General features: G+C 41.2%; 2 protein-coding genes across 3 annotated transcripts in view; one reads left to right on the forward strand and one right to left on the reverse strand.

Moving 5' to 3' along the window:
* Positions 1–1,712: 1,712 nt before the first annotated feature.
* On the reverse strand, positions 1,713–3,264 carry LOC143317354 (histone H2A.Z). The gene is made up of 5 exons (XM_076725488.1): positions 3,167–3,264; positions 2,786–2,863; positions 2,507–2,620; positions 2,272–2,401; positions 1,713–2,016 (listed from the first exon to the last, which is right to left on the reverse strand). The coding sequence occupies exons 1-5, from the start codon at positions 3,167–3,169 to the stop codon at positions 1,955–1,957; spliced, it is 387 nt and encodes a 128-aa protein (XP_076581603.1). The 5' UTR covers positions 3,170–3,264; the 3' UTR covers positions 1,713–1,954.
* Positions 3,265–11,599: 8,335 nt separating this feature from the next.
* lrch4 (leucine-rich repeats and calponin homology (CH) domain containing 4) overlaps positions 11,600–25,184 on the forward strand; it is a 50,960-nt gene continuing 37,375 nt past the window's right edge. For both annotated transcript variants that reach the window (XM_076724691.1, XM_076724690.1), the window contains exon 1: positions 11,600–12,014. In XM_076724691.1, coding sequence (XP_076580806.1) covers positions 11,843–12,014 — 172 coding nt within the window. In that variant the 5' untranslated portion in view covers positions 11,600–11,842. The remainder of the gene's footprint in view (positions 12,015–25,184) is intronic.

The raw sequence follows: 25,184 nt of genomic DNA on the forward strand, positions 1-25,184 counted from the left end.
CTGGACTCAGGACCTAGTTAGCCTAGCTTAGCATAGAGACTGGAAGCAGGGGGAAACAGTCAGCTTGGTTTGTAAATAAAACACCCTCCAGCTCCTCTAAAGCTCGCTAATTGATGCACAGCAGACGATAGAAAACGTACTGACCACCTTCCAGAAGAATCATGGGTAATAGAGTTCAACAAATTGAAAAAGAAAAGTAGAAAATCAGTGAAACTCAGCTGTCTCTTGCTGCTACCAAAGGATGTTAAAGTGCCTTCCTCGGGTTTTGGTTTGTGTGTATCTGTCTTAGAGTTCCATTTCAGATTCTTTTCATGTTATATGTGCTTTCATTTGAGTGGTTTGAATGTAACTTCCTTGTAGGTTCAATGATGGGTAGGTCTTTGATATGCATTAGTTTTGCATTACATATAAAAGTGGGCCTACAACAATACAGCATCTCATCCATCTGACTGCTGACATCATTAAAGGATTTCTGGGTAATGAAGTCCTACATATTAAACATGTTGCAAATATTAAAAAATAAAAAAGAAGAAGAAGAAGAAGAAGAATTCAGCCTTCACAGTCAATGTCTGCCTGAAGTGCATCTTTCTTTTTTGCCATAAAACCCCTCTCAAGTTGGAGACAGTTCTGTTGTCACGAATGGACACACACACACACACACACACTATTGCAAGAATGAATCTGATGCTTGGTGAACACAAGCCCTGACTTCTAGTTAGTATATAGGTTTCATCTATCAGACTAAGTGAGGCCATGGGCACTTTGTACAGTAATAGGAGGCTTTTGGTGGTGTTACAGTGACATCTAGTTGTAGTCTAGTGTTATGGTTAAAAGATGGCTGAGGAGGATGTTGATTCCAAGCTTTTACTCTGAAAACTTCCTTAACATATGTTACAATTATTCAAAATTAAATATATTCTTCAAGGTTGTTATCAAATGCAAATGTATTGGTAAAATGATTAAATTTTCAAATTATATTTAATCTATAAATCTTCAAAAAAAAAAAAAAAAAAAAAACTCTGGATAACCTCGTTTTATACTTTAACCACAATTTCTACAACCTTGACAATCTAAATTCATACACTAAACCATCTTTTGTGCCTTTCATAAGATATTGATGATTACTGTCAATACATTCATTGGGTTGTATTTCATTATTTTTCAAGACACCACATTTCAATAGCCAAAAAACAACTTTAAGTCAAACTGGTTTTGTTGGATCATGTTGAAAACGTACTACCATACCTCTATACCGCTCATGCTACAGATGTTTTTACTCTTATCAAACCATCTCACCATGAAACCAGGAATGAAGAATGCAGCTAAACTGCCTTCATGCAAAAAGCCATCCATACACAATATGCAAAATGTTCTGACTATGCCAGTCCAGTCTTTATTCAGGAATCCAAAATCACTACAGGGTTTTCACCAGGTCAGTAAACTGATGTAAAAACATGCTTTGCAATTCACACTACATGAGGCTGAAACGGAAGGTTTGCATGCTTAAGCTCGTTCTAAGCACGTCGACTCCTCGTGCAAGCTGTGGTTCTCCTTTGCTTTTTGCTGAGCGAGGTGGATTCTTTCTAACTGGGATGATTTAGACCACTCAACCCAAACACATGTACACCATCCACACTGGAGCAGTCAACTGAATACCTAATGTAGAGATGACAACAGAAACAAACCCATGAAGATGCAAGAACGAAAAGAACTGCAAATGCCCAAACAGAGCTTTATTAAAACACCACTTTAAACATGGGAACGCCACAAAAGCACATTTCAACACAAAAACTGCAGCACCTGAAAACAAAAAACACAAAAAATGAGCTTCTCTGAAGCCACTTTTAAAAAATACCCCAGGTGAGTAAATGCAAGCTCAATACAAATCATTCCTAAAAGGTGTTCTAATCTAAGACATTTAATCATTTGATGCAGACTTCCAGAGCACTTCAGGTTATACAGTCTTCTGCTGGCCCTTCTTTCCAATCAGAGACTTGTGGATGTGAGGAATCACACCTGGAAAACAGAACAATAGATCAACGGGTGAGCCATTAACAGCACTGTAGTCAGGCACAAACACTCGCTGTTAGTTGCTGATCTGATCAACTGAAAATTAAGAGGAAGAGCAAATCTGATGAGAATTATTAAGCAAAGCACACATTTCTAATTACTGTGGAATTAACCTTGCTTTTGACTGTATTGTTATCGTGACCTCTAGGATTCAAAGGGCATTTCTCACAATTAATTTACAGTACAGAACTGTTTCCTTACCTCCACCAGCAATAGTAGCCTTGATAAGTGAATCCAGCTCTTCATCTCCTCTAATGGCCAGCTGCAAGTGGCGTGGGGTTATACGCTTCACCTTTAGATCCTTTGATGCATTTCCTGCCAACTCAAGAACCTGAAAGAACGCCAGACTTAAGCTATTTTCACAGGCAAAAAAAACCAAACAGCTGATATCCAGAGCCTACATGTTGGTATATGGTGCAAAAGAGGTTAACGTTACCTCGGCCGTGAGGTATTCGAGAATAGCCGCACTGTACACCGCTGCAGTGGCTCCCACTCTGCCGTGGCTGGTGGTTCTGGACTTCAGGTGTCTGTGGATACGACCCACTGGGAACTGCAGCGACAAGAAACAAAGCGGACATTAGCGTAGATAAGCAAAGGGTTCAGTGGCCTGTCGGTGAGAGGCAGCCGCCAGCTGAGCAACCTCTGCATCGTCTGGTTGTTGATGTTAGCTTGTGCTAGCACAGCCGAGGAAATGAATGAATTTCAATGGACAAACCTGCAGTCCCGCTCGCTGCGAGCGCGAAATAGCTTTCGTCTTGGTCTTTCCGGAGTCTTTGCCTGCCTTTCCACCGGCCTGGAAAACATGGATATTGTTAATGAGTTTGCTGCAGCCAGATCCTATATTACCATGAATAAAACTGACTAATGGTGGCCAATTCTAGCGCCCTTTTAGCATTCTGTGGCCATTCAATTGCTCGCTCATTGCAGTCAGTAACTGCAAGTTAGCTATCCCGCTAAGCTACTACAACAGCTAACGCTAGCTGCTAACAGCTATTCACTGAAATGCACTTGCGACTATCAAAAATGTATTGCCGATAAACCACTATCATACACAGATTATCATTCTGAAATCTGGCGAACGACATTAAATACTTACCATATTTAAAAGCAACAAATAATTCCAAACACTGAGGTACAAAACAGACTTCCAAGCTGCCGAGTGCCGACTGCTGCTATGAACTACAACCCCCTCTTGCGATTGTCTATTTAATATAGTTGATCTTTATCCGGGTAACTGAACGGAGAGCACCAGCCAATCATATTTCGTTATGCGTTTCCTGTCATGGCGTTCAGCCAATGAACAAGAAAATATCTCATTTTGCGGGAAAAATGGTGAATTCCCGTTTAGAGTACTGATGGGTAATGTAGTTCCGACATTTAGACAGTCTTATCCCAATCTTTTTTCCAAAAAAACAAATTAGTATTAACCCGGACGTTTACTTTCCCTGGTAATTATCCCTGTATTTAATATGGAAATTATAGAAAATATATAAAATCAGAATTTATTGGGTCAAAAGGTCAATATGCAGACTGAAAATATGGGTAACAATTATTTGGACAAGCTTCCATTTATCATTATTTATACTACGACTGGAAAAATGCTCAGTGATGTCATCAAAACACAGAATTTGCATCTAATTATTCCAGAGACTTGCTTCTTTTCCCTTTTTATGGCATTTTCTCATATTTAAAACTTATTTTGCCAAGCACCCCTCCTTTAAAAGAAGCCATTTAATGTGCTGTCACACCACTATAGTCAGTTACCTGCCTGATAATTGTTGCATCTTCTGCAAACTTGAATATGTTTCATATCAGTCATGATCCATTCTCTTAAGTGTTTCTGACTGCATTAATGTTATTAATGTAACACTGTGTTTCACAATATCACTATATTGTCATGTTGTAGTTTCTGACTGTGACCACATGAGGGCAGTGAATGCTCATGATTCTACATGCAGACTTTGCCCACATACACTCAGAACAGCCAACAACTTCATTATCACAAGTTATAAGAGACAAATATGTCAAATTTAGGTGCAGAACATGTCATTGATGCTACACAAATCTACTTCAATTAAGTGAGGCATTTTAATTGACCGTAAAAGCACTTTGTGTTGCTTTTTAAGTATGAAAAGTGCCATATAAATAAATAAAGTTTGAAGTATAAAAGGCTTTTATTTGTACTGTTTGTTTGTCATTGCAATCTTGTGCCCAAATAAAAAAAGTCTAATGGATAATGAAACCTTATGTTGAGCAGCAAAATTATCAAAAGGAATAGTTCCTATTTCCAGAGTTGCTGAGCTGGTCCAAGCTCTTGTGGGGCCCAAGCAGAATTTGCTGGGGGCTCCTTGGAGACTGCCATACTGCAAACAGCTGCCTAGTTTGTTTAATATCCCTAAATCAATACTAAATTGTTGGAGCACTCCTTTAATAGAAACTCAGCACTTCCTTCCTCTGTTCATTTCACTGGAACAGGATTTTGTTTGTATTATTGTTTTTTTTATCTTCATTATTAACGTAATGGAAATCTAATTATGCTGATTTTACTATGGGAGCCATTGAATGGAAATCAGTGGTATTTGTTTTCCATCCTATATTTGGGACCAGCATTTTTTACACAGGCAGACCACAACCCCATTATGGTACATGACACTGAGCATGAGCAGCAAGTAAATAAGTGGGTAAAGTCTGGTGTAAAAGTTTTAACAGATAACTTTTGAAAGTGATGTTACCTGTGAAATTACAGGTGATGTTACTTTATAATACAAGATTTCACCCCAACTCATTGTTGAATTGCAGTAAAGTGCTATGAAACAGGCCACACAGACCATATTCACATATCTTATCTTATTGTGCCTTTTTTCACTGAAACTTTATTTGACCACAGAACAATTAGTGATAGAAAACAAAGGACTGTCTCTATTAGCAGTTTTTTTCTTTTTATCACTCAACTGCCTCAGATATTGAGTTTAAAAAGGAAAACATATCTGAGCATCCCACCTGCTCTGATGTATTCAAATCCGACTATTCAACACTTTAAAAATAATCCTCTTTTTTGGTGGAATTTACTGAGATATTCTGAGACAGCTGTATGATATTCATCATGCTTTATGGTTTTATTCTCCTTCTTATTTTACGTTCTTTTTTTTTTCTTATCTGTTTCTATGTCCTTTCTGTCTTTCTTAAGTAAAGCACTCAGTGCATGTGGTTTCTTTCTTGTAAAGTACTTTGAGCTGCAGTTCCTGCATGAAATCCTGCTCTAACCCTGTTCCACTGGCTTCACCTTGAGATGATATTTTTTTTTTCTTTTTTTGACCTTCCATCTCTAAACCTCCATGCTCATTGTGCTACTTTGTTTACTTTTCTTGTCTTGTGTGTGGGCTTCGATTCTTACATCATTCTCGTGGTTAGGTGGTATGAGTGGACTTCTAATATTTTGCTGTGTTTGATAAAAGAAAATACATAAAATGTCACATACAAACATTATTTGTTAAATTGATATTCTTCAGCAAATATATAGATGATGATTATTCTTTCCTTTTGTTGTATAAGCCTATAATATACCCCACAATGGATCCAAAAATACACATTCATATTCAAATGAGTGTATCATTGATTTTAGTCCGCGTTAGTGGTTAATGAAACTGGTTAGGTGACATAGTTGAGCTTTATATGGGCATCACAGCGACTGAGTCATGAAACCAGAGATTTCACTCTCTCTCCTTTTCATCTTGTTTTACTGCAGCGTTAATGTGTAACAGGCTCCAGTCTGGGTGTGTGTGTCGGGACTTGATAACACAATCTGTTTGTGCGTGTGTGTGTGTGTGTGCGTGTGTGTATGTGTGTCTGGGACAACATGCACAGCTGGTGGTGGGCTGGTCACGTCTAAATCCCATACCATTCATTCCCAGGCGTACTCCTCTTTCAGCAGTCACTCACTCACTCTCTCCCCTGACCTCCACCCTGTTCCCTCACTCTCCTCTCCCTCTCTTCCTCGCTCGCTGTCACTCGCCCTCCGTCTCTCCTGCTTCTGTCACTGAGCGGCCTATTTCTGGAAGTTCTTCAGTCTCATTCTCCATGCGTCCTTTGCCATCCATCCATCTGTCTCAGTTTTCACCCTGACTTCCTCCACTTGTAGCCTTTCTTCCTTTTGGTCACTCCCTCAAAGTTCAGAGATGACTGAGAACTTCCCACAAGACGTTGGTCATTGGCTCAAAGTTTTAACTTTGGAGAAAAAAAGAACTGATTACACTGAACCAGGAAGCAAAAGTGGCACACCCACTGGTGAAATGTAACACCCATTGGTATTGGGAAACTGAATTCAACTGGAACTGTATTATTGTATGAGATTTATAGTTGTTCTTCTTGAGCGCTGTGCTGAATTTGATACAGTGGATCATAAAGTATTGTGACTAAACTAGAAAATTGGTTGGGACAATGGAGACTAGTCCTAAATCATATTTACAAAACAGGAACTTTTTTGAGTTCAGGTCTGAACAATACAAAACTTCATATGGCGTTCCGCAGGGTTCAAGTTGTGGTCCTCTTTTATTGTACCTCCACATGTTTATGCTAGGCTAAATTACCCACGATGAAAGTATTTAACATCATTATTATGGGGATGATACACAACTTAACTTTCTGGGAGTTATATGAGACAGTTCATAATAATGCCATGGCTATGTACTAAGTACAGAGTCAGGAGAAGTCAGGATGGTTAGCCTAGCTTAGCATAAAGACTGGAGGCAGGGGGAAACAGCTAGCCTGGCTCTGACCAAATAACATCTCTAAAGCTCAGTAATTAACAATTTGTGTCTCATTTGTTTAATCTGCACAGAAATAGAAATGCAAAGGCACAATGGTACCAAACCAACCTTACAGTGACAACACTTCAGGAAGCTGTAAACAAGTTGTTCAACAAGAAATGGTTCCAGCTCATAACTCTCCTGAGAAAACCACAAATGCTTGTTAATTTATTTCTGTTTGAATGATGATTAAGCAAACAAGATAAAACATGTTACTTGCTCAGTGGTAGAGGAGTTGGCAGGTGTATTTTACTTTGTGTCGAATGCAAATTAGCCAGTGCTAGTATGCTAACACATTCAACTAAGGTGGTGAACATGGTCAAGTATACACTACCTGCTAAACATCAGCATGTTAACATTGTCATTGTGGCACAGTGGTGCTGTGCTGAAGTACATGCTCACAGAGATGCTAGTGTGGCTGCAGACTCTAAGTTTTGTGCATGAGACCAAATGCATGAAGACGCCAGACTACTTTTCTGTTTCAGAAGGGTGGCGGTCTTTATGCTAAGCTAGGCTAACTACCCTCTGGCTCCAGTTCAGTTCTTCACTCATCATACTGAGCATCTCATCTCACTCCCAGACATAAAGTGCACAGGCACATTTAAAAAAAATGGTGAACTCACACCCAGACAAATTGTGACGTGAAAATATTCTGAATAAAAATTTGTTTTCACCACTAAAAAGCTTCAATCACCTTCTCTCTTTGCAAAATACTATTTTGAATTTTAACTGCTTGACACAGAAAAATCCATTTTCAGTGTGTGGGCACCGAGCCTTCCAGTTTACATAATCACACTTGAGTACAGTGAATTCTGGACCTCGACTGACTAAAAAGTAGCTGTGATTGTGAAAGTCCTGCCAGTGTATCCAGCTCCCCCTCAGATACACTCCTGCATTGGTCTAAATCAACCAGTTTGCACATTCCTGTTATATATGTGCAGCAAGTACACTTCAGCTTAAGATATTCAGCACATAATGCACTTGTTGCGATGGATTATGAAGTTGTGAAAGGACTCGTGAATGTATATCTGTGTGTACCTGAGAGGGAGTAGTGACAGGAAACCAACGACGTCTCAACAACCCACTTGGGAGGAGGAGAGAGGAAGAGAGGGAGAGCTCAGAGGAAGACAGGATGGACAAAGAGCGTGAGAAACTGATGTCACTCTGCCTGCTGGGACTAAAAAAAAAAAAAGTTTGGTGGGAAAAGTCTCCAGAGCTGCTCTACTAGAGACTAGATTACTGGGTCACTGGTCTGCAAAGACCTCAAAACACAAGGTAGAGGCACCAGTTCTTTAATAAATACATGATATCATTAGTTCAATTGAACAATATCTAAGGTAGGAGGCCATTTTTATTGACACAATGCAGGCAGTGAACTAAATCCACAGAAACCTAAATACCAAGCCACATGGGACATTCAGCTCTACTCACTGGTCATAGTGTAAACTGATGACATCATTCCAAAAGCATGTGGGTCAATGAAGAGCATGAATATTCACACTCATTAGCAGGAGGCTGTAGTTGATGTCGCTGCTTCTTTTGTCATCAGTGCACGTCGTGGCGCTCTCAGAGACAGGATGAGTTTGTGAGTGTGTTACAGTGAGTGTGTTTCAGCTCATCTCCTGACCTCTCGTCTCCTCTTGTGTGTTTGTATTAAAATGAGATGTTCCACATGGGGCAGTTAGGTCACCGAAGCTGCAGAAGATGCATGATTCATCATAGAGAAACGCTGCCACAAGGGGCTCCTAGGAGCTGCTGTGTCCATCATACCCCACAGTATGAAAGTGTTGGGTGGAATGAATGAGGTAGTAAAGCTTTTGCTATTGTTAAAGCCTCCTACGATTAGGGCCATGGCCATGCAGTCAGCAAAATCAAGAAATACAGTAGTTCCAACACACAACTCTTCCTAAAATAACCAATCAAATCAAATTGTCTTCTTACATTTCTGTGTGTCCACGTACTGTAATTCCTATAGTGACTTAGTCGTCCAAATTATATTACGTGCCAGGTGGCGTCCCGTTGCATTAAAGTGGTTTTTGTTGGATGTGTGAAATGCAGGAAAAATGACATGCATTACTTTTTGACAGCAGCTGCTTGTTAACTGGTGCAGCATCGTGCTGTTTCCAGTGATCTGCCCTCTTTTCAGGAGAGAGTCTAATTTTGCTCAGGGCTGTCTGGATCAGGTCTGACTGTCATCATGTCTGTCACAGGTCTGGTTCAGATCAGGAGTGACACAGAGATCAGAAAGTGGCTAACGGTATGCCCCTCTCGTTCTCATGGCCTGTGTCGATTCTGAGTGCCATGTCGGTTGGTTGGTTGGTTTTTGGTATGCTGCTACTGTTTCACTGCCCTGTGGCACTCATAAATGGTGTCAAGCTGATGTCCAGCGGCATCAGAAACAACAGTGAAACTGTATGACACTAAAATGTGCCCCCCCAGTGTACCGGTGGACAGTCGTATCTGCCACTGAAATTGGAGTGATGAGCCTTTCCTAAGTCACACACTGCATCGGCTTAATCAGCATGACATATGTTGATAAGAATCAGTATTACCACTTATGGCACAATGTATGTGCTGATTGATTTGTTAATTATTCATTCATGTAATTATTGTGGGTCCTGTGTTTCATGTAGGTCCTATATATTGCCCCTTCCCACACTTTATAGGTCCAGAAGAAGAAAAATCAAAACAGCAGACCAAGCAATATCACAACATCCCCATGGGTGGGGGAGGTATTATGCTTTCATGCTTTCATTATAATCGCATAGAAATACAGTGGACAGAACTGGTTAACCAGTGACTGTTAATGGGTTTTACAAGTGTATGCAGTGAAAGTTACCCCCACACAGCAGGCAGACACACACACACACACACACACACACACACACACACACACACACACACACATACACACACACAGTAGCCCTGGTTGCAGCTGGGCGACTAGTCCGACAGGACTTTGACAGATGGTCCAATGGGAGGCTGGAGAGGGAGGGAGGACACGAGGGCTAAAGAGAAGGATGCAGGATGGAGAGGAGGGGACAATGCTAATGGATGCAGTGTGTGTGTGTGTGTGTGTGTGTGTAGTAGGGGAGTCATCTGTTATTGAAAGAATGGAAGACTAAGAATAAGGGTTATAAACCTCATGGGAGCCAAGAGGGGACCATGCAGTCCTGCTGACACTGCATTTGCAATTATATTGATGTTTAGACGTGTGTGTATATTCAGACACACAAACATGCATGAAAACACCGGACATACAGTAGTACTCCTCATATTTTACTATGTATCATTTACTCAAAGTCACTTAATTTGTGATTCATGGTTTTCATTACAACAATGATTCCAAAAAGGTTGGGACACTGTATAAAACACAGATAAAACAGAATGTGATCATTTGCTAATCCTTTCTGACATATACAAATTTAGAAAATAGTACAAAGACAATATATTTAATGTTTGACCTCATCAACCTCATTGTTTTTTGTAAATACATGCTAATTCTGTATTTGATGCAGCAACACATTTCAAACAAGTTGGGGCAGGAGCAACTAAAGGCTGGGAAAGCTGGAACATTCCACAGGTAAACAGGTTCATTGGTAACAGGTGAGAGTATCATGATTGGGTATGAAAGGAGCATCTTGGAAAGGCTCCTTGTAAAACCATAGTTAAACACAGTTCATTCATTGGATCACCTGGCTGTTATGCACACAGATGAACAGATTTAAGATTGGATAATGATTTAATCATGTCAAAAACACTGTCTGTACTATTTATTAGCATCAGTAAAGCCTAAAATAGTTTTTCCTGCCACATAGAGACACCGCCCCTAACGGGTGTCAATCATAAATACTCGCGGTGTGACCACGCCCATCCCTCCTCGCACCCCTTCCCTGGCTGCACCTTCCGAAACCTCCTGAAAACCAGATAGAATGAAAAATCTTTCGGTCGACTTCCGGTTGTAACTATCAAAATAAAATTCTAATTAAGCGACATTGAGAGTAAGGAAATACATAATATGAGGATTATGTGTTTATTGAAAATACATTTTTGATATGTTTTTCACACTAGTTTGCAGCTACTAATGCTTATATATTTTCAGCACAATTACACAGACATTGATTTTCTGGCTACTTTTCTCCAGTATTTAAATGCTCAAAAATGTGATTTTGCATGCATTCAGACAAATCAAGAAGGGTTCTTGCAAAGTTAAACTTATGTGAGTACCGAATTCCCTCTTTGCAGCTCAGCAAGGCCTCACTGTCTGTGAAATGTTGTATGCAATCATTTTCCAAAAACCGTCAATTTGAAAAAAATAAAATAAAATAAAAATCTTTTCATGTCCGGATTTTAGAAATAATGATAATGGATTGATACTTCCATTTATATCATTAGGAATTTCATATTTAATTTATTTGAGTTATTTAATTAGTTTTGTTTAAATAAAAAAGTTCTTTTGAACTTCTTATGAAAATTGACTATTTAAGTCTTTCGAAGATCACAGTCACAGAACTTTGTCATTATAATTAGTACCAGACTACATAGTTCTTTTCTAGAAAACTTTCATGGAAATTATGGGCACAAGCCATAAAATGTCCGAATGCTCCTTCATAGCCCTCCCCACGCAACGAAGAACAAATTAGGACGTTTGTGAAATTCCACTTTTATTTTGAAGGGAAGGCATACTTTTCCTGTGCTTTTGTTGCCAAATTTGTGAGCTTGATGTAACTTCCTGAAAGATTGACAGCTTGAACCGCTCTCTCGTAGTGGTGGCAACGATAGCTCCCGTTGTGTGAGGAACGCAATCACAACTCACATTGCCTGCGGATTTTCTTCTAATTTCATTTCATACTTTCCAAAAAGTTTACTGGAAGGCTACTCCGGACAAAGTTCAGAAGAATCATCGGGGTATGAAAGTGGAGCGGACGCCTCAAACAAAGTAAAAGAGGAGGTAGACCTGTACGTTGATGGCTGCTGGGGATGGAGCCCAGCTGCCGGCCACAGTAGCGGCCAGTCGGAGCGTGGAGAAGGCGCTCGAGGAGGCTGCCGCGAGCGGGGCTCTTAACTTGTCCAACCGAAAACTGAAGGAGTTTCCCCGCAGCGCCAAGAACTACGACCTGTCCGACATCACACATGCAGGTCAGTGTGCTTTTCACTGTTTCCCTGAACTTACAAAGCAGCACGAGCTCGCTCGCTGTTATCACGAGAACCTCCTTTTGTTGTATCGCCACCTGCTTCTTTCTTCTAATGGGGAAGGCACATCTTTCCGAACACGTTTCACAAGACTCCTTCTAATAACCCCCAAGTTTGTTGTCCTGACGAAAGTTAAACTATATCCCCGTAAATTATAAATCAAGACTTCTTTCATATCACCAGGATTTACCTCTTATTTCGGCGTATGTATACTCCACCAAACTGCTGTTATATCAATAAGCTTTTGTCATAGTGTCCATGAACGTTAGCCTTCTTCACCAAACTGCGGTGTTGCTGTTAGCATGCAACGTGCACCAGAATTCACTGTTTTTTGAATAAAAGTCCCTACTTGGTGGCTTAGCTATATGACAGTCGAGGCTTATTTTATGGAGTATTTACTTGTGTTTTAAGCAAAGCCAGTTCTTTGAAATAAGCTTGACGTGTTCGTCTCCTAAAGTGGACTTGAAAGAAAAGAGGAAAAGGTAAAAAAACGGCAGACATGCGAGTTCTCTTCCTCAACACATCCCCTTATAAGAGACTCCAAAGCGTTTGCATCGGCCGTCCTCTTGTGTGCTTGCCTTGGAGTCGTTTTACTCAACGTTGGGCCTTCATTCACTGTGTTTCGAGCTGTTCCTAGCTTTACTGCTCGGACTTGAACAGTGACTTTTGTAGTTTTTAGTATTTTCGGTTTGGAGTGAAGAGCCCACTGTGTAACAACATGGCAACCTTTTCCTCACCAGCCTCCTGGATTCTCTCTGAATCTGTCACTTTCACACTGAGCTGTGCTGCTGAGGACATTGTAAAAGGCCATTGACAACAGCAAAACAGTGTAAACCAAACAGTGAAGTAGGTGTGGGTGATACTGTGGATTATAGGGAACTACCTAGGCCTCGCCTTGTTGAAAAGAGGATTACCCCATCCAGGTTGCTGAAATCAATCTGGCTACGCAGCGACTTAAAGCAACACCCCCTATCCTCTGCTGCTTCTTTCTGTGCTTTGGCAATTATGACCATCTGCTCATAACAACCCAGGTCTAGGCCCTGTGGGATGATGAGACTGTGAACACACAAAAACACACATGCACCTGCCACTGGAGCAACCCAACCCTAATGACTATGGAAGAGATGAATATGTACCGTGCCTACAGTAATGGAGCTTGATTAGGATGAAGCACAGGTTCTTGGATAGACAAATAATCCAGCTCAGCAATTCAGGAAAGGATACAACTGTGGTCCAAAAGTGGCACTTTAAACCTGATTATACATATCAATGTGCAGGTTATTCATCATAAGTATTACTCGGCCTGTGAAAACAGCTGGATAATGTCTTCTGTGGCTCTGTCAAGTCTGAGAAAATAACCCTAATGATGTCATAATGATGTCATCCGAGTTCTTGGCTGTGTCTAAGGCCTGGTTCAGACTACACGTTTTTTTTGTCTTTGTCGGTGGTCACTGTGCCAGATCTAACGATCACACTGCCAGAAACTCTTGCCGTGTCTTGGTTGGGTGACTGGCAAGGCTACACGTATGACCCCGACCAATCACGGCACGTCTTATCACACGATCATGTACAATTTCAGGTGTCACTGGGGAGGCGGGTGAAGCAACTGTCAGTCAAACTGACCGTAGCGTTGTGTACCAAAAAAGAGAGAAATAACAGTTGTGTGCTAAAGCAAATGCAAGAGGCGGAGTAAACTTCGGCCCACTGGGTCATTATTCATACATCTGCTGTGTGGCATCTGGATAATAATTAGGACAGGTACAACGAGTTTCACACATAGTCATTTTATTTTCAGACTTATTTATTCTGCAAGGAGCAGGCTTGGCTGTGTTGGCTGCATCAAACAGGCTACTTTAACGATAGATCTGGAATAGGTCATGATAAGCATATTCCTGTAGTTAGGACCAGGGCTGATGTTATGAATGCACAGCAGCTACTCCCCAGGCTGATGAAGTGCTTCTTGGTGTACTCCCTCAAGGAAACGTCCAATAGGTACTGTTGCACAGCTTAATGAACTTTTCCTCTCTTTCACTGTCCCACCTGAGGGCAGCAATCTCAGCATCCCTCCTCCTCTTCTTCATGGTCTCGTCCTGACTGCACTCTGGAGAGAGCACCTGATTGGTCAGGAACATGTGGGAGATGTCACACTGGACGTGTCAAGAAAAAACAATTCTGACATGCTAGTCTTTGCATTGGGGTGTCATAGCATCTGTTTCCGATTGGCCGCAACACTGGTAATTCCTTGTCCGTAACAAAATTGTCTCAAAATCAGCTTAGGATCTGGATCTTGTAGTCTGAACCAGGCATCAGGGACTAAACAGAAGACCTGAGTTAGAAACTGGGCCCATGGATTTCAAAGATTTGGACATTTATCTTGCAGGGGGGTCTAATGAATAATGCTATTGACTTGCATTATGGGAAGTGTAGGATCCAGTCTTTTTGGACCCTTATCTTTAAAATGAGCAGAATATTTTCACATCTAACTCTGTGAATTAGGGTTTATTTCAACCAAACAAGAGTTGGTGATTGTTGGAACAGTGGACAGACTAACTTAGATGGTTTTGGTGCGTTTTATATGTGTTGGTTTTGTCGAGTTTGAATTAAGTGTGTTTCACACTGAGTCAACAAGGCAGTTAAGCTGGTGTTAGATTGGTCAGAGAGAAACTTGAATTCGGAAGGTTTGGTTAATTTCACTGTTTAATAAAGAAAAAGTGTGTGACAGAATATTGTTATAGTGTTATTCTCGACATTTTTTGAGTTTATTTTGTTGAAGAGCGCCTGTGGAATGTAGCAAACTTGCCACACACATCTCCCAGTTTTTGTCGGAACCTGCTAGCGGCAGGTTCATGAAACGAACTATCTTACTGTAAAACACGTCTTGTCATCACTAGCATGGGGAGTGGGGCCTCTCCTGACCCCTGTGAACTCTGCACACACACTGACAAGGATATTTTGGCAATAGCCAGTTGTTGAGCTGACAGCAATTCATTTTTATATATCAACCAACCATAGTAAGTGTCCTATACGTTGGTTGAGTGAATCCCCCCCAAAATGAGGAACAGTTTCTTAGTAATTCATTTGGTAGCTTTCAATGGTGTTGTACTAATAAATCAAAATCAACATGTTTTCATATGAATTTCCCCGGAATGGCTCGGGGTTTTGACGCTGATGAGCATTACAGACGTTTGCCACAGTCAACATTTGGGTTTGTCAGACGTAGTCAGACACTACTTAAAATGGCACAGTTAGTTCTACCTGTGATTTTTCCTGCGGCTGGTTACAGATGTTTGTCACGGCAGACATTTTGACATGTCAAAGCAGGAAAAGCACAGGCGTCATTAATCACAGAAGTGATGCCTCCATTTACCTTTAGGTGTTCCAGTCCCAGGACTGGGACACTTAAATGGAAGGGAGCCATCATTAATTACACTTGGTTCTTTTCTTGTGATTATTGAAACTCAGTTGTTTTTGGTACAGACTGAAATGTGCGAGTGGCACTGAGCCTTTCCCAGCTTTACTGCTCGGACTTCAACAGTGACTTTGGTAGTTTTTAGTATTTTCGGTTTGGAGTGAAGAGCCCGCAGTGTAACAACATGGCAACCTTTTCCTCACCAGCCTCCTTGATTCTCTCTGAATCTTTCACTTTCTCATTGAGCTGTGCTGCTGAGGACATTGTAAAAGGCTACTGATAACAGCAAAACAGTGTAAACCAAATAGTGAAGTAGGCGTGGGTGATACTGTGGATTATAGGAAACTATCTTGGCCTTGGTATCTCATTGTTATTTTTTTCAATGAATCATTTTGGTCTATAAATTGTCAGAAATTGATGAAAAGCACTCACCACAATCTCCCATAGCCCAAGTTCACATTTTCATGAACCATGTTTTACCTGACCGAAGTCCAAAACCAAAGGTGTTCATGTGAGTGTGGCCTTGTTCATTCTCAACCTTTGGAACAGTATTTGTGACGAAATAACATCAGCTGAGTGGCCCACTTACTGGCTTTTCTGGAGCTTTCAACTGCAGCAAAGTTGGGCCACCCCTATAAGCACGAAAGCCTGGCCATGACTTCCTGAGTGAGTGTTACACCATTGGCTGGTCGAGTGTTGGAGTTTCCCCATTGGGTGTTGCTCTTTCAACACAAATAGGTGTGCATAGGAAGCTTTTGCAGAGTTACGGTATAATGATAACAAAAACAACAATAATAATAAGCATCATTAGACAAAGTTCTTGTATAACTACTTTTGTGTTGATCACATTTGCCTTCTTCTATTAAGTGTAAGACAGGATTTCATTGAAAAATATTTTTATATTCCTCCAAGTAAAGTACTGAAAAACGTGTGCGTTTTTATTGATACTGAAACTGCTGCATTGGCACTGGTATGAAGAAATGTCACATACCCAGAGCTAGATTTTCCTGTCAAAGTAGATGTCAGGGAATCATGAATAACATTTTCCAAATAGAATGTGTTCATCATTTCACTCAGCCTTGGCTTTACTCTCACATTGGACGCCGTGGTGGCTGACATCACACTGCCTCATGGTGACTCATTTGTTATTGTTACTCAGCTCTGATGTTAGGGCCGTGCTCCTCTATAGGCCCGACTGTAGATGAGTAGTCTTGAATACTTGTTTTTGCAGAACCCATCTTTGCGGTAATGTCTAATATCTGAGTAATGAGGTGCTCTCAGTTTCACTGAGAGACCTGGTAGTTATGCCTACTCAGACAAACAAATTGCCTGTGAGATACAGCAAACCTGACCTGAGTCCTGCACCTGGACCTTGTTTTGCGGTGTGTGTGAGTGTCTGTGCAGGTGGTGACGGTCCTCACTGACTCACTGAACTGTCATAGTGGTTGTCAGGTATGGTCTCGCCGTAGATCTAAACTAATCCTCATGTTAAGTGAAGGAGGGAAGATACTTGAGTGGGATCTGATGCATTACAAGCACATTGGCAGCTCCTTAGAATCAATTTACATGAGTAACTAAATGAATAAATTACTTGATGAATAGATTAATATGCCATTGAATGCATCCAAAACAATATTTAGGTTATTGATTTATTGATACATGTATAAAACGTGATATAAATTTATAATTTTTGAATTTTCTTGTGTATTTATTTATCTTTGTATTAATTCCCCCATTTAATTACTTTCCCATTTAATTTTACATTTAATGTGTTCTTTTATACATTTTTAGATTAATTTATTTCTGTGTTATTTCCCTTTGTATTTCCCCCTATTTATTTCCTCAGACTTATTTATTTCTGTGTTTCCTTTTTACATTTCTTTATACATTTCTTCCATATTATATATTATTATACTTCCAAATTATTCATGACTAATCACTCAAAGTGTGTGAAGGGTCACCTTTTTGCCTGTAGGCTGATCGACATCAATGTGCATAGATCGACTGTACATGCCTTGCTCCCACACCATTGGCCATCTGAGATAGTCTCATCATACTGAGGTGTTTCACAGCTGCTTTGGCACTGAAAAAGACTTTGAGGAGAAGAACGATGAGCTAAAAGTCAAGCTAGCCAGAGCAGATAAGTTAGCTGTGACCACCGGCTACTGGACAGCTCTCACAAACGAAAGCTCCACTTCATCAGTGCTGACTGGGAGCAGGGTTTCCAGTATCTGGCAATGACCAGCAGTTTTACTTTGACTAAACCAGAGAGTTGGTGGTGATTGTTGGAACAGTGTAAGGACAAACCAGGAAGGTTTGAGTAAAGTGTGTTTTATGATGAGAAAAATACTTCTTCTAAATGGAGTGTGGTTGTTTTGGCGAGAGCGATATAGTGGCTGTTTCTGCTTAAACAGAAAGGATGTTACTCTTAAACAAACAGGTATCTTAGTAGGGATCCTGTCCATACTGTTGTCACACACTCAGAATAATAATCTGAGCCTGTCAGTGGCAAAAACAAACACTTTTAGTGGGCATACTTTGACGGTGCACAATGCCCCAAGAGATTACATCGCAGTTCGCTTCATGGCCGCCAGCTGCAAGGCTTTCGATCAATACTGGACCAGTGTTGTCCCCATAAGTCACTTGGACACAGGAGATTATGGTCCATAAACACACATAATATTTGACCAAAATTTCTCTCTGGGACATTAAAATCTTCCAGGTCATGTGGACCTGCTTTCTTCTTTTTCAATTTTTTTTTTTTTTTTAATGGAAACCTGAACTGCAAGACACAGTCAAGTGTGTTCCTCAGCTCAAAGTTAACTGCTTAGTTACCAGTTAATGGGTGTTGGGCTGTTGAAAGCAGAATTAACCGAATCTGCCATCTTTAGTTTTCTATCACATAAGACGGAGAAAAGCAGCAGTTTGTACGAGGGAGTGATTGATGTTTTTGCTTGGGAAGAAAAACTCAAGATAATTACTTGATTATCCAAATTGCTGCAGACTATTTGACCCATTGCATCATTTCTATGTGAGTCATGTCAATTTGTCATCTGTCAGAATTTACCATATCAGTTATACCATGGAAGCTTTCCCTTTAATCTGTCCCTGTGTGGGACAGGTTACAAATGAGTGAGCAGGACTCAGTAGAAGATCTATTTTGCCCGCTCCTACTGCCTTTGATTCCACTGCACTGCTCCATTGTAAGTTAACTCCAAGTTGAACCAACCAGCCATCCCAAAGTCCACTCCAGATGTCCAGGATGTTGAACTGGTCATACAGTACAGGATTCATATTTGAGTTTCAGCTTTGAATTTTCACAAGCTAAGACGCAGCTCATCTCATCCAGAGTGAAATGCAGCAGGCAGGATATTAGTGAAGCTGTGGTGTCATAGAGTATTGTGGTTGAACTGGGGTAAGACTGGGCCGTGAAGGCCCAGCAGTGTTTATGATAACATCAGCCCCCCCTGCTTCCCAACTGGAGCAGCTTCCCTCAGGAAGGTCAAAGGTTCACGCACACACATGCACACACACACATGCACGCACGCACAAAGAAGGAGACTTGGCTTGCCTCCCCCAGTGTTTCCCGGTAGCTCAGAGCGGTTGAAGGGAACAAAGCCCAGCCATTGTGTGTTGTGTGCACCTTGTAGACCCACAAGTCTGTGTGTTGTTGCAGAGTGAATATACACCGCCCGCCCTTGGGCAAATGCTTTTCTAATTAGGTTTTACCAAGTGTGGGTTTTGGTACGATGATATTTGGGTTTCTGGATTGAAACTGTCAGATAACAGATTTTTGGTGCCATCGTTCTGCATCTTTAAATCTAATCACTTTCATGCCAAAAATAAATGTGAATTTATGTTATTTTTTGTCCAGTGTCCTCCCCAAGTGTGCAAAATGACAGGATCACTTTATAATATATGCAACCAAATAGGAGAAATTATTATTATTACTTTTTTGTTGATGGCCGTCGTGCAAAATTTACAGTCGAGATGAATCTAAATTCAGTGTCTTCATAAAGGTGCTATTTGTTTCATGAGTTTCGTGTTGTGTTGCCGCTGTTGTTGCAAATGGAGGATTTTCCTCCCGAGTTTTCTTTGAAGCTCTTGTTCTTGTAAGACATCCGTAAAAAATGCTTGTTGAAGGTGCATTGTTTGGTAGAATGTCTTCATCCCAAAATGCTTACAATCAGGGTACCACACTGGCTCCTTAGCAGTGATATACGGCTGCAAGTACCTGATTAATCTGCCCACCTCCATGTCTGTTTTCAGGCACTGGTCTTTATGGTAAATCTGATAGGTTGTGAACAAGGCAAGAGCCTGGTTTGCATGGGACTTGTCTTACCTGGGTTTTGTAGTAATTGCAGAGGGAGTCTGTTTTTCTGTCCATCCAGCTGTGCATGCAGTCGACAATGGGCTGTCTTCCTATATTCTGGAGGCAGCAAATGCTTGGCATTTTTGCTTGACGAATTACTTAAACATCTAATTGATTTTTAATATAGCTAATACAATTGATAAATTCAGAACAATTCAGCTCCAAGTGTGGAAATCTATTCAAGTGCATATTAGCTAACATACAGTATTTTATGTTCTTTGTTTGGCCTGAGATTCCTCCAGCTTTGTGTGCTTTGTTCTCTTCTGAATGGAAAATGATGAGCCTGCGTCGGAGATGATTAATAGGACCTTCAGTAGCATTTTGGCTGTAAATTCAGGAGGTTCATGTGGTAACTGCTGATCATGGAGACCCATTTAGAAAAGATCAGGTTGGAATCCATGAAGTGATGCATGAATGCTTGGAGGCATTGTTTTCCTTTTTGCCGCATCATCGAAAGGGGTTTCAAAGATCATTTATTTATAACATTAATCTGAAACCCACTTTCCAGTGGTAGAACTGGGGGAGACTGAGTGTGGCCTTTGGGAACAGGTACACTTTGCTAATAGATGTGGTTGAAAATCAAAAAGAAAAGAGCCAGCGGACCTGCAAGTAGTACAAGAAGAGCTTGGGTTAAAAAGCAATATAAGAAGGATCCTTTTACTTGTATTTCAGTAACATTTTGCAGGTGCACCCCACCATGTATTTACTGCTAGATGAAAACTGCGTTTGAACTTGTCCATATCGGAGTCCAGACCTTCCTGCCACAGCAGATCCATACTCTCTCCTCTCCATGGATTTAAATTGCTTTTCTTATTTAGACCAACCTAATGCCAGGTGAGCACTCTAGAAAACATAGAAAATAAAGATTGAAAATAACAGATACTCAATATTAAAGGACTCAGATTGGGATTGGGGCATCCCTCTTAGTAATAAGCCACATATTGAGTTCTGACTTATTATTAAAAAAAGGATTGTTGGGACCAACAGAGGCTCATGTAAGTGCAATATTAGTTTGTTTGGTAGCAGAGGCAATGGAAATGTTGTTGCATGAGCACAAAGTTAATAAACTGACCTCCAGTCTCATGTGACCTCTCGGGATGTGAGAGACAAGAGCCTGTTGTTGAGAGCAGGAGGGGAGCAGGACAGCCAGCACTCACACTCCATACCACAACTGAGAAGGCCAGCAGCTGACTTATAGAAATAATGAATGAGGGAAAGAGGGGTGTGTGTGTGTGTGTGTGTGTGTGTGTGTGTGTGTGTGTGTGTGTGTGTGTGTCTGTGTCTGTGTCTGTGTAAGGGGGAGGTATATTTCCATGCCATGTTCCTGTAAAGTACCTTACCGACCTGATGTCGTCAAATATCTAACCCTCTCTCCCTTTCCATTTGTTGTGTGTGTTTGTGTTCAGGCTAAGCAGTTTGAAGGTCTTGATGGTATCTCTGTTGCTGTTATCCAGACTGTTAAAAAATCAGTGAAACCCAGTGTCTGTAGTCAAAACCTAAGTCAAACTATTGCTAAGGACTGCCTCAGCTAAGTATGTGCAGAGATTCAACCAATAGAGGCCAAAAAGTGGCTCTGAAAACTTTGTAGCTTTCTCCTTTGTGATTACGGCAGCTGTGGTTACCTTGGATTCACGACAGTTACAGTGAGTTCAAACTGAACCAGTCTCATGGCAGAAAAGTCCTGGCTCCGGCTCTGTACGTTAGGGCTGAGGCGAGAGTTTATTCTGGTGCAAGGAAACCAGAACGTGGTGCAGCATACAGCTTCAACAGCTTTGACAGCTCCTTGAAAAGCTGCACACCACCAAGGAACAGCACTGTCGTCCCAGAGCCTAATTAGCAGCTGCATTAACACCTGCATTGGATGCTAGCAGATAGCTAGTAGCTAGCAAATGCTCTTTCCTCCTCCCTTACTTTGCCTGTGCGACAGGAGTCTTGTTAGTCTAATCTGGTTTTCTATCTTCCAGTCCTTTGTAACATTTTGAGACCAGGTAAAACCTAAAAAACACACATTACTAGAGCAAGCCATCCTCTTATGTGTGTGGGAGGGGGCCGAGACTCCAATACTGAGAGCCACTCACACCAGTTTTTCATGTAGCACCTACAGTAGAAGTGGGAAGGACACAGAAAAAAAATGCTAAAAGTTTCCCATGAAAAACTCCCATGTCGTTAATGTGTGTTTTTTTATTTTAATGACATACAGTTATGAAGATTGATGCAGTAAATACCCTACCCCCCTAAAACAAATGACCTGCTTTTAAGTCTGTTGCTGAAAAGCTCTCTGGCTAAGCTGCTAGAAACTACAAAACTACACTGTACTTTCGGTTAATAGTCAGGTTAAGCAAGCCCTGATTTTGTCTGTGACTGTGTCTGCGTGTGTGTGTGTGTGTGTGTGTTTGTGTGTGTGTGTGCGCATGTGTATATGTGCGTGTGTGTGCAGTTTGAACCCAACATATGTCTGTAACCTTCTCTGTCAGTTGTTTACATCTGTTCTGTGTCATTAAATGAGACTGTGTGCATGGATGTTGGTGCTTTGTGTGCGTGTGTATGTGTGTGTGTGTGTTCAACCCCCCGCGTTTTATTTCCTCTATGCTGCGGATGTGGTCTGCCTGTTCACTCAGTCTTCACTTCTGCTTTGTCTGTCTCCTTCTGTCTTCACTGCGTTGCCTCTTTGACTCCCCTCACTTCTTGTCATCCAACATGGTTCCATCCAATGGTCGAGTCGGTTTTCAAAGGAACTTTGTTGTAAATGTCACAGAAAATAAAATGCCAGCTGGATCTTTTTCTCCAAAAAGATATTCATGGAAGGAATCTTTCATGAACTGATAAATTCTGGATGAGTTGGTAGTGTCAGCTAATGAATGGCATGGCTTGTATGGTTATAGACTGAAACTGGCCTCTTGTAGCGCAGACCAGCATGCACATCTTCATGCATTGTTGCATTAACAGGGACCAGAAGTCAGTTACTCCTTCCAAGGGACGATAAATGAGGCTGCAGTGTGCTCAATTCATTTGTCACGCTTTTGCAGTAATTTACAGTATTTTTAGTTTCATGTCTCAACGGTTCTCTCTCTCTCTGTCTCTGTGTCTGAAACCTGCTGGTGTGTTTTCTCTCTCAGAGCACAGCAGCTGGTGGGGAGGGGGAATCCCTCCTCAGTCCCATGGGAGGTAACCAGAGTAAAGGCAGAGACACAGACAGGGAGGCTGTAGGACAACAGTACCAGTCTGCCAACAAACATATACTGTGCCATGCATAGCGCGGTCTGGCTTCTGGTTGTGTATGCATGTGGAGGAGGGAACATGGCTCAGAATTTCTCCACAGTTGCCATAGCCATTGTTCCTTAGGCACTGAGTAATGAAGTAGATACCATGTTGTCAGGTACCTGGATGTTAGCAGCAGTTATCTGGTTTAGGTGTGAAGGTCTTCCTGCCCAACCAGTTGGGCGAGGGTTCTGCACTGTGCCTGAGACCGCCAAAGGCAATGATCTGGATTTTGTTATTGCAGTTTAAGTACTGGTGGGAACTTGCACGAGTTGCATCATATCTGACACTTGAGTGAAATTACGTTCATAAGCCAACATTTAAATAGGAAAATCATTTTTCCAGCTGAGGAGCAAAAACATCCAGAAATTATAGATGATTGCATTTGTAATCTTGACTCGTCCTGCTGTGATATCAGATAGCTTCTTCTCTATCTTTGCTACTAGCAGTGGAACCACTATGACGTGCAAGACCAAGACCACATGACCAACAACGATAGATGGTAAATTGGGAACTACTGCAAAGCTGCACGTCGTCGTGTGGCTAACCAGGCTGAAAGAAAACTGTTCATGATCTATTCAGAGTGGACCGCTTTTGGATCTAGCAGTGATCTACCAGATCACCACACTGTTTTAAAGGATGACACCAGCTTTATTTTATATTTATCTTATTGTCAACAAATCCCATGAAAAGACTGAGGCATATCGTGTTTGTCTGTCTTTCACTTTTCATTTTAAAAAGGCTTAGTTATTTACTGGAACAGCTGGACACCGGGGGTTTTTATCAAATGCTACTCAAACTAGGAAAAATAGTTCATTTGTTGGGGACTATTTTCAGCAGCAGATTAATCCGCATTTGGTGCTTCACTGAGTATTTGGGGCAGCAGGACGGTGTGTGTGGGATTGAGTCAAAATGATCTACAGTGTGTGTGTGTTCATGGTAATAAATGAACATGTCATCCAGTGCAACAGTGTGGCTCATTGATGTTTTTAATAGTTTTTGGACAACAGTGACAGAGCTCTGTGGCAAAGAGGAAGAAGATATATCAGGTTTTGACACACATACACAATCCTTGTTAGTGGGTTGAGTTCATTGTTGGTTTGGCTCTTCTCAGTAATGAAACTGTAAAATATGGTTAGCCTTATCTAAGTCAGGGAGTGTATCATTTGTTCCACTGTCTTCCTATCACTTACTTTGATCTCTCCACACTGACATCACATTGATCTCAAAGATAAATAGTACTAAATGATAAAGCTGCTGCAAGGAAGCCAGCCAAGCAACACACTCGTTTCAAACTTTTGACAGTTCATGGCATAGGCCGACAAGAGTGGCTGGGGGACAGCTGACCCACGCTGAAGGTCCCATGCTGGATTTGAAACCAGGACATCATGGTTGCACGCAAGGGTCTCTATTTGCTTTATTTTCTTTATTTGTTGTGTTGTGCTGTAGCTGCTGTGTCCCGCAGGCTCAGCAGGCAGCCATTAGTAAATCGGCCTCAGTCCCATTCCTCCTGGCACTGTGTTTGTCCCGCAACACAATGTAACACTATAAGAACACTTGGTGAATAATGAAAGCCGAAGCCCTGCTTGTCTTATGTAACCAAGCAGATCCATTAACTCCCACAGTGTTTGGTGTCCAGATGGCTGATTCACTGAGGAAGTTCACCATAGAGGAGGCATGGGGCCTCGGAGAGGTTACTTACTGCGAGATGAAAGCTGCATTTCAACTATCCGGGTTACTATGTGTTTACTACAGTTATTATAGGCTTACTGTAACATTTTAGTTAATAGAATTTGCCGTTTTCTCTCAGATTCATATAAGGCTTGCTGCCAGTCTGTCATTGAGCAGTGATGTTTGGAGAACTGCAGGGGTCTTGTGGCAACTGTGATGATCAGAGATTAACTTTTCGCTGTAGTCTGGCTAAACTGGGTCAAGTGAGAGTTGAATGCATGTTCCTTATCCTACATTAAATGTGGAAGTTGTATAAAGTGACACATGCTGTTGGATTACTGTAGTAGTATTGGCTACACAAATTCTGCTCTGTTAGATAACAAAAATACTTGAATACTTGTTTTTT

Source organism: Chaetodon auriga, chromosome 24, assembly GCF_051107435.1.
Source record: "Chaetodon auriga isolate fChaAug3 chromosome 24, fChaAug3.hap1, whole genome shotgun sequence".
NCBI lineage: Eukaryota > Metazoa > Chordata > Actinopteri > Chaetodontiformes > Chaetodontidae > Chaetodon > Chaetodon auriga.